General features: G+C 44.6%; 1 protein-coding gene across 5 annotated transcripts in view; it reads left to right on the forward strand.

The window, feature by feature from the left end:
• Nktr (natural killer cell triggering receptor) overlaps positions 1-12,392 on the forward strand; it is a 38,432-nt gene that overhangs the window by 20,561 nt on the left and 5,479 nt on the right. For all 5 annotated transcript variants that reach the window (XM_026779009.1, XM_005348128.3, XM_026779013.1 and 2 more), the window contains 5 exons: positions 835-1,057; positions 2,513-2,668; positions 6,068-6,155; positions 6,743-6,888; positions 9,052-11,916. In XM_026779009.1, the coding sequence (XP_026634810.1) occupies positions 835-1,057; positions 2,513-2,668; positions 6,068-6,155; positions 6,743-6,888; positions 9,052-11,916 (3,478 nt within the window). The remainder of the gene's footprint in view (positions 1-834; positions 1,058-2,512; positions 2,669-6,067; positions 6,156-6,742; positions 6,889-9,051; positions 11,917-12,392) is intronic.

The following is a 12,392-nucleotide window of genomic DNA, read 5'->3' on the forward strand; positions in this document are numbered from 1 at the left end:
CCTTCTAAATGTCTAGGATACCTTCTGAATGTCTAGGATACCTTCTGAATGTTAGTGTGAATAGTGGTAGCATTGGTGCTTCAGTGCCATTCTTCATCCCATCCACCACCAGATGCCGTCAGTTCCTCGTTGCTTCTGCCTGGCTGCTGGCTTATCCAGGCCATCTCATGCCTGTATTATTGAAGTACCCTCATAGCTATCTACCTTGCTCCTGTCTTGTTTTCATGTGAACATTCATCAGCAGGAGTTCTTCTGGTTTTTTTGTTTGTTTGTTTTGTTTTACTTTGTTTTGTCTTTAGCAGCTACCAAAGTGATCCTCTTAAGCCACATTTCATATGCACATCCTTCCTGTCCTGACACCTGTATTGGTACCCTCAGCTCATAGGCCTGTGACTCTCTGTTGTCTTTATTTTTCCCTTACCCATTGTCTTCCATCCACACTGACCTTTATTCAGACACTAAGGAACTTTTGTGCCTGCCCTGGGATGTCTAGAACATTGTTTGTTAAGATATCTATATGATATCCCTCCTTTAGGGCTCTGTTCAAGGGTAGTCTAAAGCTACCTGCTTCTTTGTTCCCTTTGCATTGTTTCTTTTCTGTCCTAGCTCTCATCACTTGTCACACTGATTTAGAATATAGGCTTCATGGTGGGCAAGGGCATTGATATTTTTCAAGTTTGCAGACAACTATCTTATCTGTAACTGAGGAAAAGTTTACATCTAGTTTTAGTTTGCTGAGCACGAAGCAATTACGTGATGATCAGTAGTCACTGTTTCACTCTGGATGATGTGCACTGGGTTCAAGTACTAATGTTTTTGTTAATGTCTATTAAGTTTTTGAGAAAAAAAGGAAGAAGCCAACGCATTCAGAAGACTCGGATTCTTCTTCCAGTTCCTCTTCCTCTTCAGAATCATCCTCAGAAAGTGGAGTTGAGCAAGAGAGAATCAGAAGGAGGAGACACAAGAGAAGGCCCAAAGTCAGACACACTAAAAAGAGACGGAAGGAGATGAGCTGTTCAGATGAGCCCAGGAGGAAGCACACAGTGAGCCCTGAAGGGTAAGTGTGAGTCAGTGGTCCGACCCAGCACAGGGCCTGCACAGTGACCACTCTGCGGGCTCAGTGTTGTTGTGCACGCCGAACTGAGAGAGGAGAGGGAGCCTTTGGATTTAAATTGATGCCTATAACAATGTAGGAGTGACATAGACTTCTTAGCAAAAATTGGTATGTTTTCAGGTGCAGGTATTTCTGGACTTTTTTTTAATAATAAGTTTTATTTTGTGTGTTCAAAGATGTTTGTATGAAGCTGGGCGGTGGTGGCGCATGCCTTTAATCCCAGCACTCGGGAGGCAGAGCCAGGTGGATCTCTGTGAGTTCGAGACCAGCCTGGTCTACAGAGCTAGTTCCAGGACAGGCTCCAAAGCCACAGAGAAACCCTGTCTCGAAAAAGCAAAAAAAACAAAAAAAACAAAAAAACCCACAAAGATGTTTGTATGTGGTAGATGTGCATATGTGTGGAGGTCAGAAGGTAGTTTGGAGGAGTGATTTCTCTCTAACAGATGGGTCCCAAAGGGATTAAATTCAAGATATGAGGTTTGGTGATTAGAGCCTATATTCATTGAACCATCTTTCCTGCCCTAATTCCTGAAAATTCTTTTTTTCAATACAGTGTTTTTATTTATTCTGAGAATTTCATACATGTCTACAAGGTAATTTGATCATCTACTTCCTAATCCCTCTTCAAATCCCAGTACCCACTATGTCTCCCTTCTCTTTTATTTTTAATCTCTCTCTCTCTTGTTTTCAATAACCCACTGAGTCCATTTAATGTGACCTGTATGTGCAGGGGTATAGGGCCACCCACTGGAGCATAGGAGTATGTATCAGGGTCCACACCCCTGAAGAAAACTGATTCTCCCTAAAGCAAGACATGGGTAATTGAGATGGCTCAGTGACTTCTCACCAAGCCTGACAACCTGAATTTGATCCCTGGGACACATGTGGTCAAAAGAGCGAGCCATTGCCCACAAGTTGTCTCACTTCAACATCATGGCACGTGCACAATAGCACACACAAATAAATACAATTTTAAAAAAGGAAACATTGCCAGGCAGTGGTATTGCACGCCTTTAATCCCAACACTCAGGAAGCAGAAGCAGACAGATCTCTGTGAGTTCGAGTTCAGCCTGGTCTACAGAGTGAGTTCTAGGACAGTCAGGGCTGTTACACAGAGAAACCTTGTATTGAAAATCCAAAACAAACAAACAAAAAGGAAACATTAATAGCATTGACAACTTCCATTTCAAAATTTTAATATTCTGGGTTTTTTTTTTTCTCCTTTTAATTTTTTTCTCTTTTTTGTAAAAATTTTCTTTGCTCTGGATTTTTAAAATATATTTGTTGTTTTTATATATTTGTAAAAATCAATAACTCGGGGTAAGTTTTGCTGTTTTATGTGCCTTTATTTGATGAAATACTAGCATCTAAATTGGTGACATGATTTATTTATTTTAGTTATTCTGAGAGGAGTGATGTGAATGAGAAAAGATCAAGTGATTCAAATGCTAAAAGAGAAAAGCCAGTTGTCCGTCCGGAAGAGATTCCTCCAGTTCCTGAGAACCGATTTCTACTTAGAAGAGATATGCCTGCTGTCACAGTGGAGCCTGAACCGTAAGTAGGCGGGTGGCACGTTGCTCTTCTCGCTGTTGTGCCTGCGGACAGCAACACCTTGCTTGTGGTTTCTGGGAATTAAGTGCATCGCTGCAGAACAGACCCTGGAGCAGCCCTAGCACAGAGGGAGGGAGTGCTGCCTTCCAGCTCCTCCTTCCTCTTGTAATCTGCCCTGGCCCTGGCCCTAGCACATGGGATAGTTAGTATGCCCAGTCTTGTAGGTGACTGGATCGCCAGTCAAGTTGACAGTGGTGGTTAGCAAGCACCCTGTATATTTTTGTCTCCTGATGGATAAGTCCACTATTTCATTGCAACTTTACATTCACTGTGACTCAGGCTCGGAGTACACAGAAGATACTGCGGGTAGTCCCCAGAGCACTGAATGGCTTGTACCTCCTTTTTGGAACCCACACTTGAGTATATGACTAGATAAAGGAAGTGGGCACGTTATTCAGTGAGTGTGTGTTCTGCTGTTTTGGTTAGGTGATTTTTGTCTACTTACGACTCTTGCTATGTGTTGTAGGTTAGCCTTGAATTTGGGATCCTTTCGCTTTATCCTCTAGAGGATTAGAGCTATAGCTATGTATATGCTGCCATACCTGGAGGGAGGGAAATGTTTATTTGAGGTCTGGGAAGGTTATATTACTGATCTTGCTGCATTGGCCTTTTGTTCAGAATGGGTTATCAGGTTGATTGAGCCCTGTGGATCCAACTGAGCCATGAAATGTTTCACTTTTAATAATGCAGAGGTGCTGGGCGGTGGTGGCGCACGCCTTTAATCCCAGCACTCAGGAGGCAGAGGCAGGTGGATCTCTGTGAGTTCGAGACCAGCCTGGTCTACAGAGCTAGTTCCAGGACAGGCTCCAAAACCACAGAGAAACCCTGTCTCGAAAAAACCAAAAAAAAAAAAAAAATAATAATGCAGAGGTGACTGGAGGTAAAATTTAATATCATAAATATTACTGTAGTTAATTTTTCTTGCGTTGTGGCTTTAGATTTCGTCTCAAAAAATACTATTTAATGTACTTTTTATATTACATTTAAATTCAGAATTATTAAAATATTAAAAGTACATGAATATGGTGGCATATGCATGTAGCCTAGCCATGAATGAGGACTTTTTTAAACACATGAAAAGATTTTAATTTTTTTCTTTTTATTTATTCTATGTGTCTTTCACATTATGCATCTCAATCCCATTCATTTCCCCGTCCCCTCACATCTATCCTCTGCCTCTGCAACCCTCCCCCCAAAATAAAACAAAATTAAAGGGAAAAAAGGGAAAAATTGAAAATCTTATCCTGGAAGCTGCCGTGTGACACAGTGAGTTGCGCAGTAAACCCTTTATCCGTGTGTCTGTACTTGCAAGTGTTCATGCAAAGAGTCATTGGTCTGATTTGAGGCCTCTGGTTTCTGTTATATTATCAATTCTGGGCTCTTACAGAGACTCCTCTTGGTTATCCTGCTGTTGCTGTGGTGTGGAGATCCTGCAGCTTTGGATCTGCAGGCCAGACCCCTTCACATGCTACAACAGGTCATGGATGGGGTGGATGTTGGCACAGGCCAAGTCATAACCCTGGTTCTGGCGCTAGGCAGCTGCAGGGTCATCTGCCTGCCAGTTGCCAGTTCTCTCCTGTCCTCACCACTAGGGTGAGCTCTCCAGCATTGCCCCCAGCTAATCCACCCTTGCAGCCCTGAGCAAGTAGTGAGGTCAGTTCTCAGGGTCTCTTCTCCCCCACCTACACCATCAGGGCTAGTTCTGCTTTGTTGCCCAGGCAAGGTGCAGGGGCCACTCTCTTGAGTGCTGCAATTTGTTAAGGGGTAGGTACAGCCTTTCTGCTCTATGACTCCAGGGCCAGCTCTTCTGTCTCAGGAGTTGATGGACTGGGGGTAAGGGGAGAAGGTATCTCTCTTCCACCCATGCTGCCAGATACCAGATGAGTAATGGGGACAGCCCTTTTGCAACTTTGTGTCTGGGTCACCCACACCTCCAACAACAGGCTGGCTCTGCTGTGCTGACCAGGCAAGGAGCAGGGCCCGCTCTCCTGAGTGCTGTTGCCAGCAAAGGGGAGGGGCTATAGAGTTTATCTCTTCCCCATCCACACTACCACATGACAGCTGAGTAACGGAGAAAGCTCTCCCACGCGTAGAACTTCGGGGCTAGCTCACCAACAACACCTTTGCCAACAGGGTTGGCTTTATTATGCTGCCCGGTGAGGTGCAGGGCCAGCTCTTCTGAGTGTTTTAGCTGGTGGGGGTCAGAGATGGCTCTCCTGCTCTTAGGACCTCAGGGTCAGCTCTCCCATCTGCCTCAGGGGTTGATGGGCAGCGAAGGGGGGCATCTTTCCCCTGCCCATGCTACCACAAGACAGCTCTCCCATGCTCAAAACTTGAGGGATGGCTGACTGACATCTCCAGTAACAGGCTTGGCTCTATTGTGCTGCCCAGGCTAGGTACAGAGCCTGCTTTCCTGAGTGTTGCAGCCCGTGGAGGGCAGGGAGAGTTGGGGAAGATCATTAGACCCCAGAAGTCGTGTTTATCCTGAACAACGTAACAAGGTCTAGTGTCAAAAGAGGGGAGTGAGGAGGGAGAGGGAGAAGGAGAGGAAAACATTCCACGTGAACAAAAGCACCACAGTGCCTGGTGTAAGTCATAAGCTCCTGTGAGTTTGTTTAGACAGCTGAGAAGCCAAGCAGGGCTGTACCCCAGCCCTTCATAGGTTTTTATTTTGTTTTCTTTGCTTATTTATTTTTGAGACAGGGTTTTGCAATGTAGCTAGGCTGGCATTGAACTCCCCCACATCCTGGGATTATAGACATGTGCTGGCATGGCTGGCTTCCTCCACAAATCTTTTATTTAAAAAAGTTCGAGACCAGCCTGGTCTACAGAGCTAGTTCCAGGACAGGCTCCAAAGCCACAGAGAAACCCTGTCTCGAAAAACCAAAAAAAAAAAAAAAAAGAAGAAGAAGAAAGTTAACTAATAAAAAAATAATTTTTTTCAAATACATATTTACTAATGGAATTTTTCTGGGGCAGGGTGACTCCAATCTAGAGCTCAAGTTAGTGTTCTTTTTTAGGACAGTTGTTAGAGCTGTTGATCTGATATCTGCACTGAAAGTCTGCAGTTCACACACTTCATGTTTGCACGGTCATGTATGTAGCACTTGAAATACTAGTTGTGACTGTATCTTATGTGTGGTGCACCTCATAGCTGAGTGAGCTCAGAAATATATGGATGGATGTGATTGCTCTCATAAAACTATGGATATTGACATTTGAATTTCATGTAATTCTTATGTCATGAAATATGAAACCTTGTAAAGACCGTAGCTCTGTCTGGGAACATTGGGAAGACATTCTGGCATTATTCATTTTTAATTGTCATCACAACTTTTTCAGGAACATTCCAGATGTCGCACCTGTTCCGAGTGATCAGAAACCATCTGTGTCAAAGTCTGGAAGGAAAATTAGAGGAAGAGGCACAATTGTACGCATGCTGGAACTTTCTTTTTTCACACTGCTTACCTAAATAGTAGCTTGTAAAAATGTATCTTAAGTATCTGAGGTTTAGTTTTAGATAAACTCTTTCTCCTGTCAGGCGGTGGTGGCTCATGCCTTTAATCCCAGCACTGGGAGGCAGAGGCAAGTAGACCTCTTGAGATCAAGGCCAACCTGGTCTACAAATCAAGTTCCAGGACAGCCAGAGCTACAAAGAAAAACCTGTCTCCAAAAAAAAAAAGTCCTCCTGTTTTAAGACATCATTTTTATTTTGCATAATTTGGGAAGGTACTACCTTTGCATACATTTACAGCTGTAGATAGATTTAATTATTCAGTGATGTACTACATGAAAAATTGAGAAGTCTGAGTATATTGAATAATGGAGGCTAGAATGTGTTAGGACTGCAAAGGAAGCTATTCTGTAGGAATCCAGCTAAATGCCTTGCCTTTTTTGCCTCTCAGTGTCTTGTATTTGAAGTAATTCATACTATCCAGTTGATCCTAGATTAGACCTTTGCCTGGCTGTCGTATATGGGGCATCTTTAGAACACGCTTGCCCTCTCTTGTCTTTAAGCGCTATCACACACCGCCACAGTCAAGATCTCATTCTGAGTCTGAAGATGATGACAGCAGTGAGACTCCTCCTCACTGGAAGGAGGAGATGCAGAGACTGAGAGCTTACAGGCCACCAAGCGGAGAAAAGTGGAGCAAAGGAGACAAGTAAGCACTTTGAATGTAAACACAGCCTGGATGCAGAGCAGTAAATGCTGGAGAGTCGCCTTCTGATGTCCACAGTCAAGATGGCCAAGGGAAAGCTCTAGAGCAGCACTGCTGCTTCCTAAGGCCAAGACCTCTTCAGTCAGGTGCTGCTTCTCTGTGCTGAAAATCCGAGTAGACTCTGACCTGTAGAGCCGACCAGGTCTTAGACATCACTAGTAGATGTCTGACTTGACAGATGCCTTAGTCACAGGTACATGGATTAGTGAATAGAGCCTGCATCGCACAGGAGTTAATCTCTGACTCCAAGGACTGTTGGATAACAGTGGTGTTGGATGACAGATAATTGTCTGTTTCCAAAGGGGCCTGGCTGCAGAATAGCTAGTGGGGAAGTAATTCTTCATGGAAAAATTCTGGCTTCTCTGAAGGCATCTTAAGAGAATGGTTTTGAATTTAAAGAACAAGGAAGAGGCAGGCAGCTGCTGCATAGAACTTGCATAGACATGGTGGTGCTGAGGACTCACTTGTGAGCCACGTCTTCGTAAGATCGTGAAGCTTTTGTCAGTTTTTGTGTAATTGTGTTTGGTTTCTGTTTTATAGGAGTTTAGGAGAAAGTATTAATTACCACAGTGAAGTAGAGAAAATGTAGTCGTCATTTCAGTGTTGAAGTAGGTTCCCACTAAGGACATTTCTGTGTTTGTGTGACTTACATAGTTAATACAGTCTCTGAAAGAAAAAGAAAGCTGGTCACGTGGTGGCGGCGCATGCCTTTAATCCCAGGCAAAGGCGGGTGGATCTCTTGTGACTTTGAGACCAGCCTGGTCTACAGAGTGAGTTCCAGGACAGACAAGGCTACACAGAGAGATCCTGTCTCAAAAAAACAAGAGAGGAAGGGAGGGAGGGAAGGAGGAAAGAAGGAAGAAAGGGAGGGAAAGCTGGGTATAGTGATACTTGCCTTTAGTCTCATTATTGGGAGCAGAGACAGACGCATGCACCTTTGTGTGTTCAAGCCTGGTCCACATGGGTGCATCCCAGACCAGCTGGGCTATATAGTGAGATACCTTAAAAAGAAATAACATTTTAAAAAAGAAAAATAGGTTGGAGAGATCACTCAGTGGTTAAGAGCACTGACTGCTCTTCGAGAGGACCTAGGTTCAATTCCCAGCAGCCATAAGGCAGCTCAGAATTGTCTAACTCCAGTTCCAGGAGGTCTGACACTCTCACACAGATATACATGCAAAAACAAAACACTAACTAGTGCACATAAAAATTTTAAAAAGTTAAAAAAAAAAAAAAGCCAACTTTTTAGCCAGGCCCGATGGCATTATAATACCAGTGTTTGGGAGGCTGAGTTCAGCCTGGCTCACTAGTGAGTGCCAGGCCAGCCTGGGACACATAACAGGAACCTGTCTCTCCAAAAACAAAGATTAGGAAGATAGCTTAGTTGGTAAAATGCTTGCCTTGTAAGCTTGAGGACTCAAATCTATGTAAAAACAGTGTAACGGTAAGCACTTTATAATCCCAGTGCTGGGAGCTGGAGACCGGGGGATCCTTGGGGCTTGCTGGGCAGCAGTCTGCTGTATTAATGAATCCTACACCAATGAAACGCTCTCAAATAAATTAGTGTTCCTAAGAATGGCACCTGGGTGCCCTCTACACATGTGCACACACACACATGTGCACATGGATATTTTACAAAAGAAGAAATGTTTACGAAGACTCTAGAAAGTTTAGTCAGGACAAGGTACTTGGCTCTGTGGTAGAGTGCTTGTTTAGCATGCATACAGTCCTGAGTGATGATGCCAGCACCACAGAGACAGATTGTCAAGTCTTAGCTCTGTCTCTGTAGAGACTCCTCAGCGAGGTTGTTTGGGAACCTGGTTTCACTCTTTCAGAAATTGCTCTTGGAAGGAGAAGGTTGTGAGCAGATGATATCAGGAGTCGTGTGTCTCCGTAGGACTCTGCTTAGTTGGTCTGGTTTTCCAATATTCTCAGTCTTTGATTCACTTAGAAACAGGAAAGATATTCTGTGAGGCTGATGATAGTTGTCATCTCTGGTACATGTTAAAGTGTTGAGATTGGGCACTCTATTGTTAGTAAGAATGTGTTGTAAGACACAGAAAGTGTTTGCAATAACTGCATGCATGTTATCCCGCCCGCTTACAGGCTAAGTGATCCCTGTTCAAGCCGATGGGATGAAAGAAGCTTGTCCCAGAGATCCAGATCATGGTCCTATAATGGATACTATTCAGATCTTAGTATAGCAAGACACTCTGATGGTCACCACAAGAAACGCAGAAAGGAAAAGAAGTTTAAGCATAAAAAAAAAGCTAAAAAGCAGAAGCATTGCAGAAGACACAAACAGACAAAGAAGAAAAGATTAGTAATGCCACCTGACTCGGAACCCTCAAGATCTGCCACCCACCGAATGAAGTCCTCTTGTGACAGAGAAAGGAGACCCCGTGCCTCCTCCTCCTCCTCTCGCCACTCCTCAAAGCGGGCCTGGTCTAGATCAGACAAGGACGACCGGAGTTCTTCAACCCACTCCAGCAGAGACTCCTATAGATCCAAGTCTCATTCACCATCGGATTCTAGAGGGACCTCTAGATCAAGGGCTTTGTCAAAGTCCTCATCGCGTTCTCACGACAGATCCCAGTCCAGATCTAGTTCCAGGTCAGAACCCCGGAGGACAGCATCAAACTCACCAAAACAGCCTGCTGTTTTGAGTGAAAATAAGCCAGTTAAGGCAGAACCTTTAAGATCATCGATGCCACAGAATGGAAATGTGCTGGTACAGCCAGTGGCAGCAGAAAACATTCCTGTAATACCTTTGAGTGACAGCCCTCCCCCTTCTAGATGGAAGCCTGGGCAGAAGCCCTGGAAGCCCTCCTATGAGCGAATTCAGGAGATGAAGGCTAAAACCACTCACTTGCTGCCTGTCCAAAGTACATACAGTTTAACAAATATTAAAGAAACTGGGAGTTCATCATCCTATCACAAAAGAGAAAAAAATTCAGAAAGCGATGGGAGCGCTTATTCAAAGTACAGTGACAGAAGTTCTGGGAGCTCAGTAAGGTCAGGGGGCAAGTCTTCTAGGAGCCGGTCATACTCTAGGTCATACACAAGGTCAAGGTCACGGAGTCCACGTACTTCACGATCACAATCTAGGTCTCCATCATCTAGGTCTCACTCACAAATGAAGTATAGTGATGGTTCCCACCGCAGCAGGTCGTCTTCATACACTTCTGTCAGCAGTGATGGGGGAAGTCGAGCCACAAGGAGGACGTTTAGATCCCATGGGGAAAAAAGCATCACTTCAAATAAAAGACACCACGGCAGCTCAAAGAAGATACTTCACAGTAAATATGTCAAAGGCAGAGAGAAGTCTTCATGTCACAGAAAGTATAGTGAAAGTAGATCATCTGTGGATTATTCTTCGGACAGTGAACAGTCACATGTTGAGTTAGTGCACTCGGCCCTAGAGAAGGAGAAACAGGGGAAAACAGAAGTATTGAATGATAAGCAGGGGAAAAGCAGAGAAGAAGGAAAGGGCAAGCCAGAATGGGAAAAGAGGCCTTTGAAAGAGAGTCTGTCTGATCACTCTAGAGATGGCAGTAGGTCCAAAGGGAAGAACTGTGCTGGGAGCAAATGGGACTCTGAATCAAACTCTGAACAAGATGTGACTAAGAGCAGGAAAAGTGATCCCCAGAGATGTTCTGATAAGGAGGAGGGCGAAGCCTCTTCCGATTCTGAGTCAGAAGTTGGCCAGAGTCACATCAAAGCTAAACCCCCAGCAAAGCCTTCAGCAAACACTTCTCTGCCTGACAGTAATGGCGCCTGGAAGTCTAGGAGACCACAGTCTTCAGCTTCTGAGTCAGAGGGCTCCTGCTCCAACTTGGGAAATGTTAGAGCGGAGCCCCAGAAACAGAAATGCCCAAAGGATAGTCTTAAAGGGGATCGCACAAAAAAAGTGAGAGAGAAATTGAAAGCCAAAAAAGACAAAAAACACAAGGCTCCAAAGCGGAAGCAAGCCTTTCACTGGCAGCCTCCACTGGAGTTTGGTGACGAGGAGGAGGAGGAGATGAATGGAAAGCAAGTTCCACAGGAGCCAGAAGGAAAAAAGCACATCTCTGAGAAGTGTGAAACTGTGAAAGACAGTATTCCAAAAATAGAGAAACCCTGTGATGAAGGCAGTGGTCCCAGTAACCCTAAGAAGGGTACTTCAGAGCACAACCCACTTGCAGAGGGGGATCGCCATCCCAGCTCTTGCCCTGCACCTCTGACAGTGGAGGAGAATACCACCAGCTCTCCTCCTGGCTCCCAGCACATTGAAGAGCGTGTCCCAGCTGGAGGGGAGGATGTGCTTCAGACAGATGACAACATGGAGATTTGTACCCCTGATAGGAGTTCCCCTGCAAAAGGAGAGGGGTTGTCCCCATTAGCAAACCACAAGCTGGACAGCCCAGAGGGGAGCATTATTCCAGAGCAGGTTGAGCACATAGCACAGCCCAGAGCAGGAGGGAAACAAGAAAACATTGTGTCTGAGAGTAAAACCTCAAGTGAAGGTGGGAAACAGGACAGCTCTGCCAGTTTGGCCAGTCCTGTAGAAATTTCTGGAAAGAAGGAGGGGCCTGAGAAAAGCCAAATGAACCTCACAGATAAGTGGAAGCCATTGCAAGGTGTAGGAAATCTGATGCCTACTGCAGCCATGTCCAGTGCTCTGGATGTGAAGCCATTGGCTCTTGTTACTGAAGTGAAACCACAAGGCTTGAGAATAGAAATCAAAAGCAAAAATAAAGTTCGGCCCGGGTCTCTCTTTGATGAAGTAAGAAAGACGGCACGCTTAAACCGGAGGCCACGGAATCAAGAGAGTTCCAGTGATGAGCAGACACCTAGTCGGGATGGTAATAGCCAGTCCAGGAGTCCACACAGATCTCGAAGTAAATCTGAAACCAAATCTCGACACAGAACAAGGTCTGTCTCCTATAGTCACTCGAGAAGTCGATCCAGGAGTTCCACGTCATCTTACCGGTAAGAAGCCCCCTCTCTCCATGTCATTTAGCTCAGAAGAACAGAAGTGTGATCACTGTTTCCAAATATCTGATAAAGGAATAAGAAGCATTATCCCATATGACCAAAACCACAGATAGAGGACATAGATAGGAAGTGGGCATTTCAGGAGAAGAAATTTGCGCTCAGTTGAAAAGACCATTGTTACTGTTATCTGTAGTTTATCTCTGGACAATGAAAGCTCTGTTGACATGACCACATTCAAAGGTGTGAAGGCACTGGCTTTCTTGCCCAGGTTGCCATGCTTTTGCAAAGAATCTTTTGAGCAGAATCTGCAGGGCTTAGGGATTGTTGATCTAACTACCCTCTTACACATGTAGAAGATAACATGCCATAGAGGCAACGTTGCTTGCTGTCCAGGGCATACATCTAAGTCAAGTTCTGTGATCATGTTCACATTTTCTTTCTTTTTTTTATTTTTATATTTATTTATTTAT

This window comes from Microtus ochrogaster, chromosome 5, assembly GCF_000317375.1.
Source record: "Microtus ochrogaster isolate Prairie Vole_2 chromosome 5, MicOch1.0, whole genome shotgun sequence".
NCBI lineage: Eukaryota > Metazoa > Chordata > Mammalia > Rodentia > Cricetidae > Microtus > Microtus ochrogaster.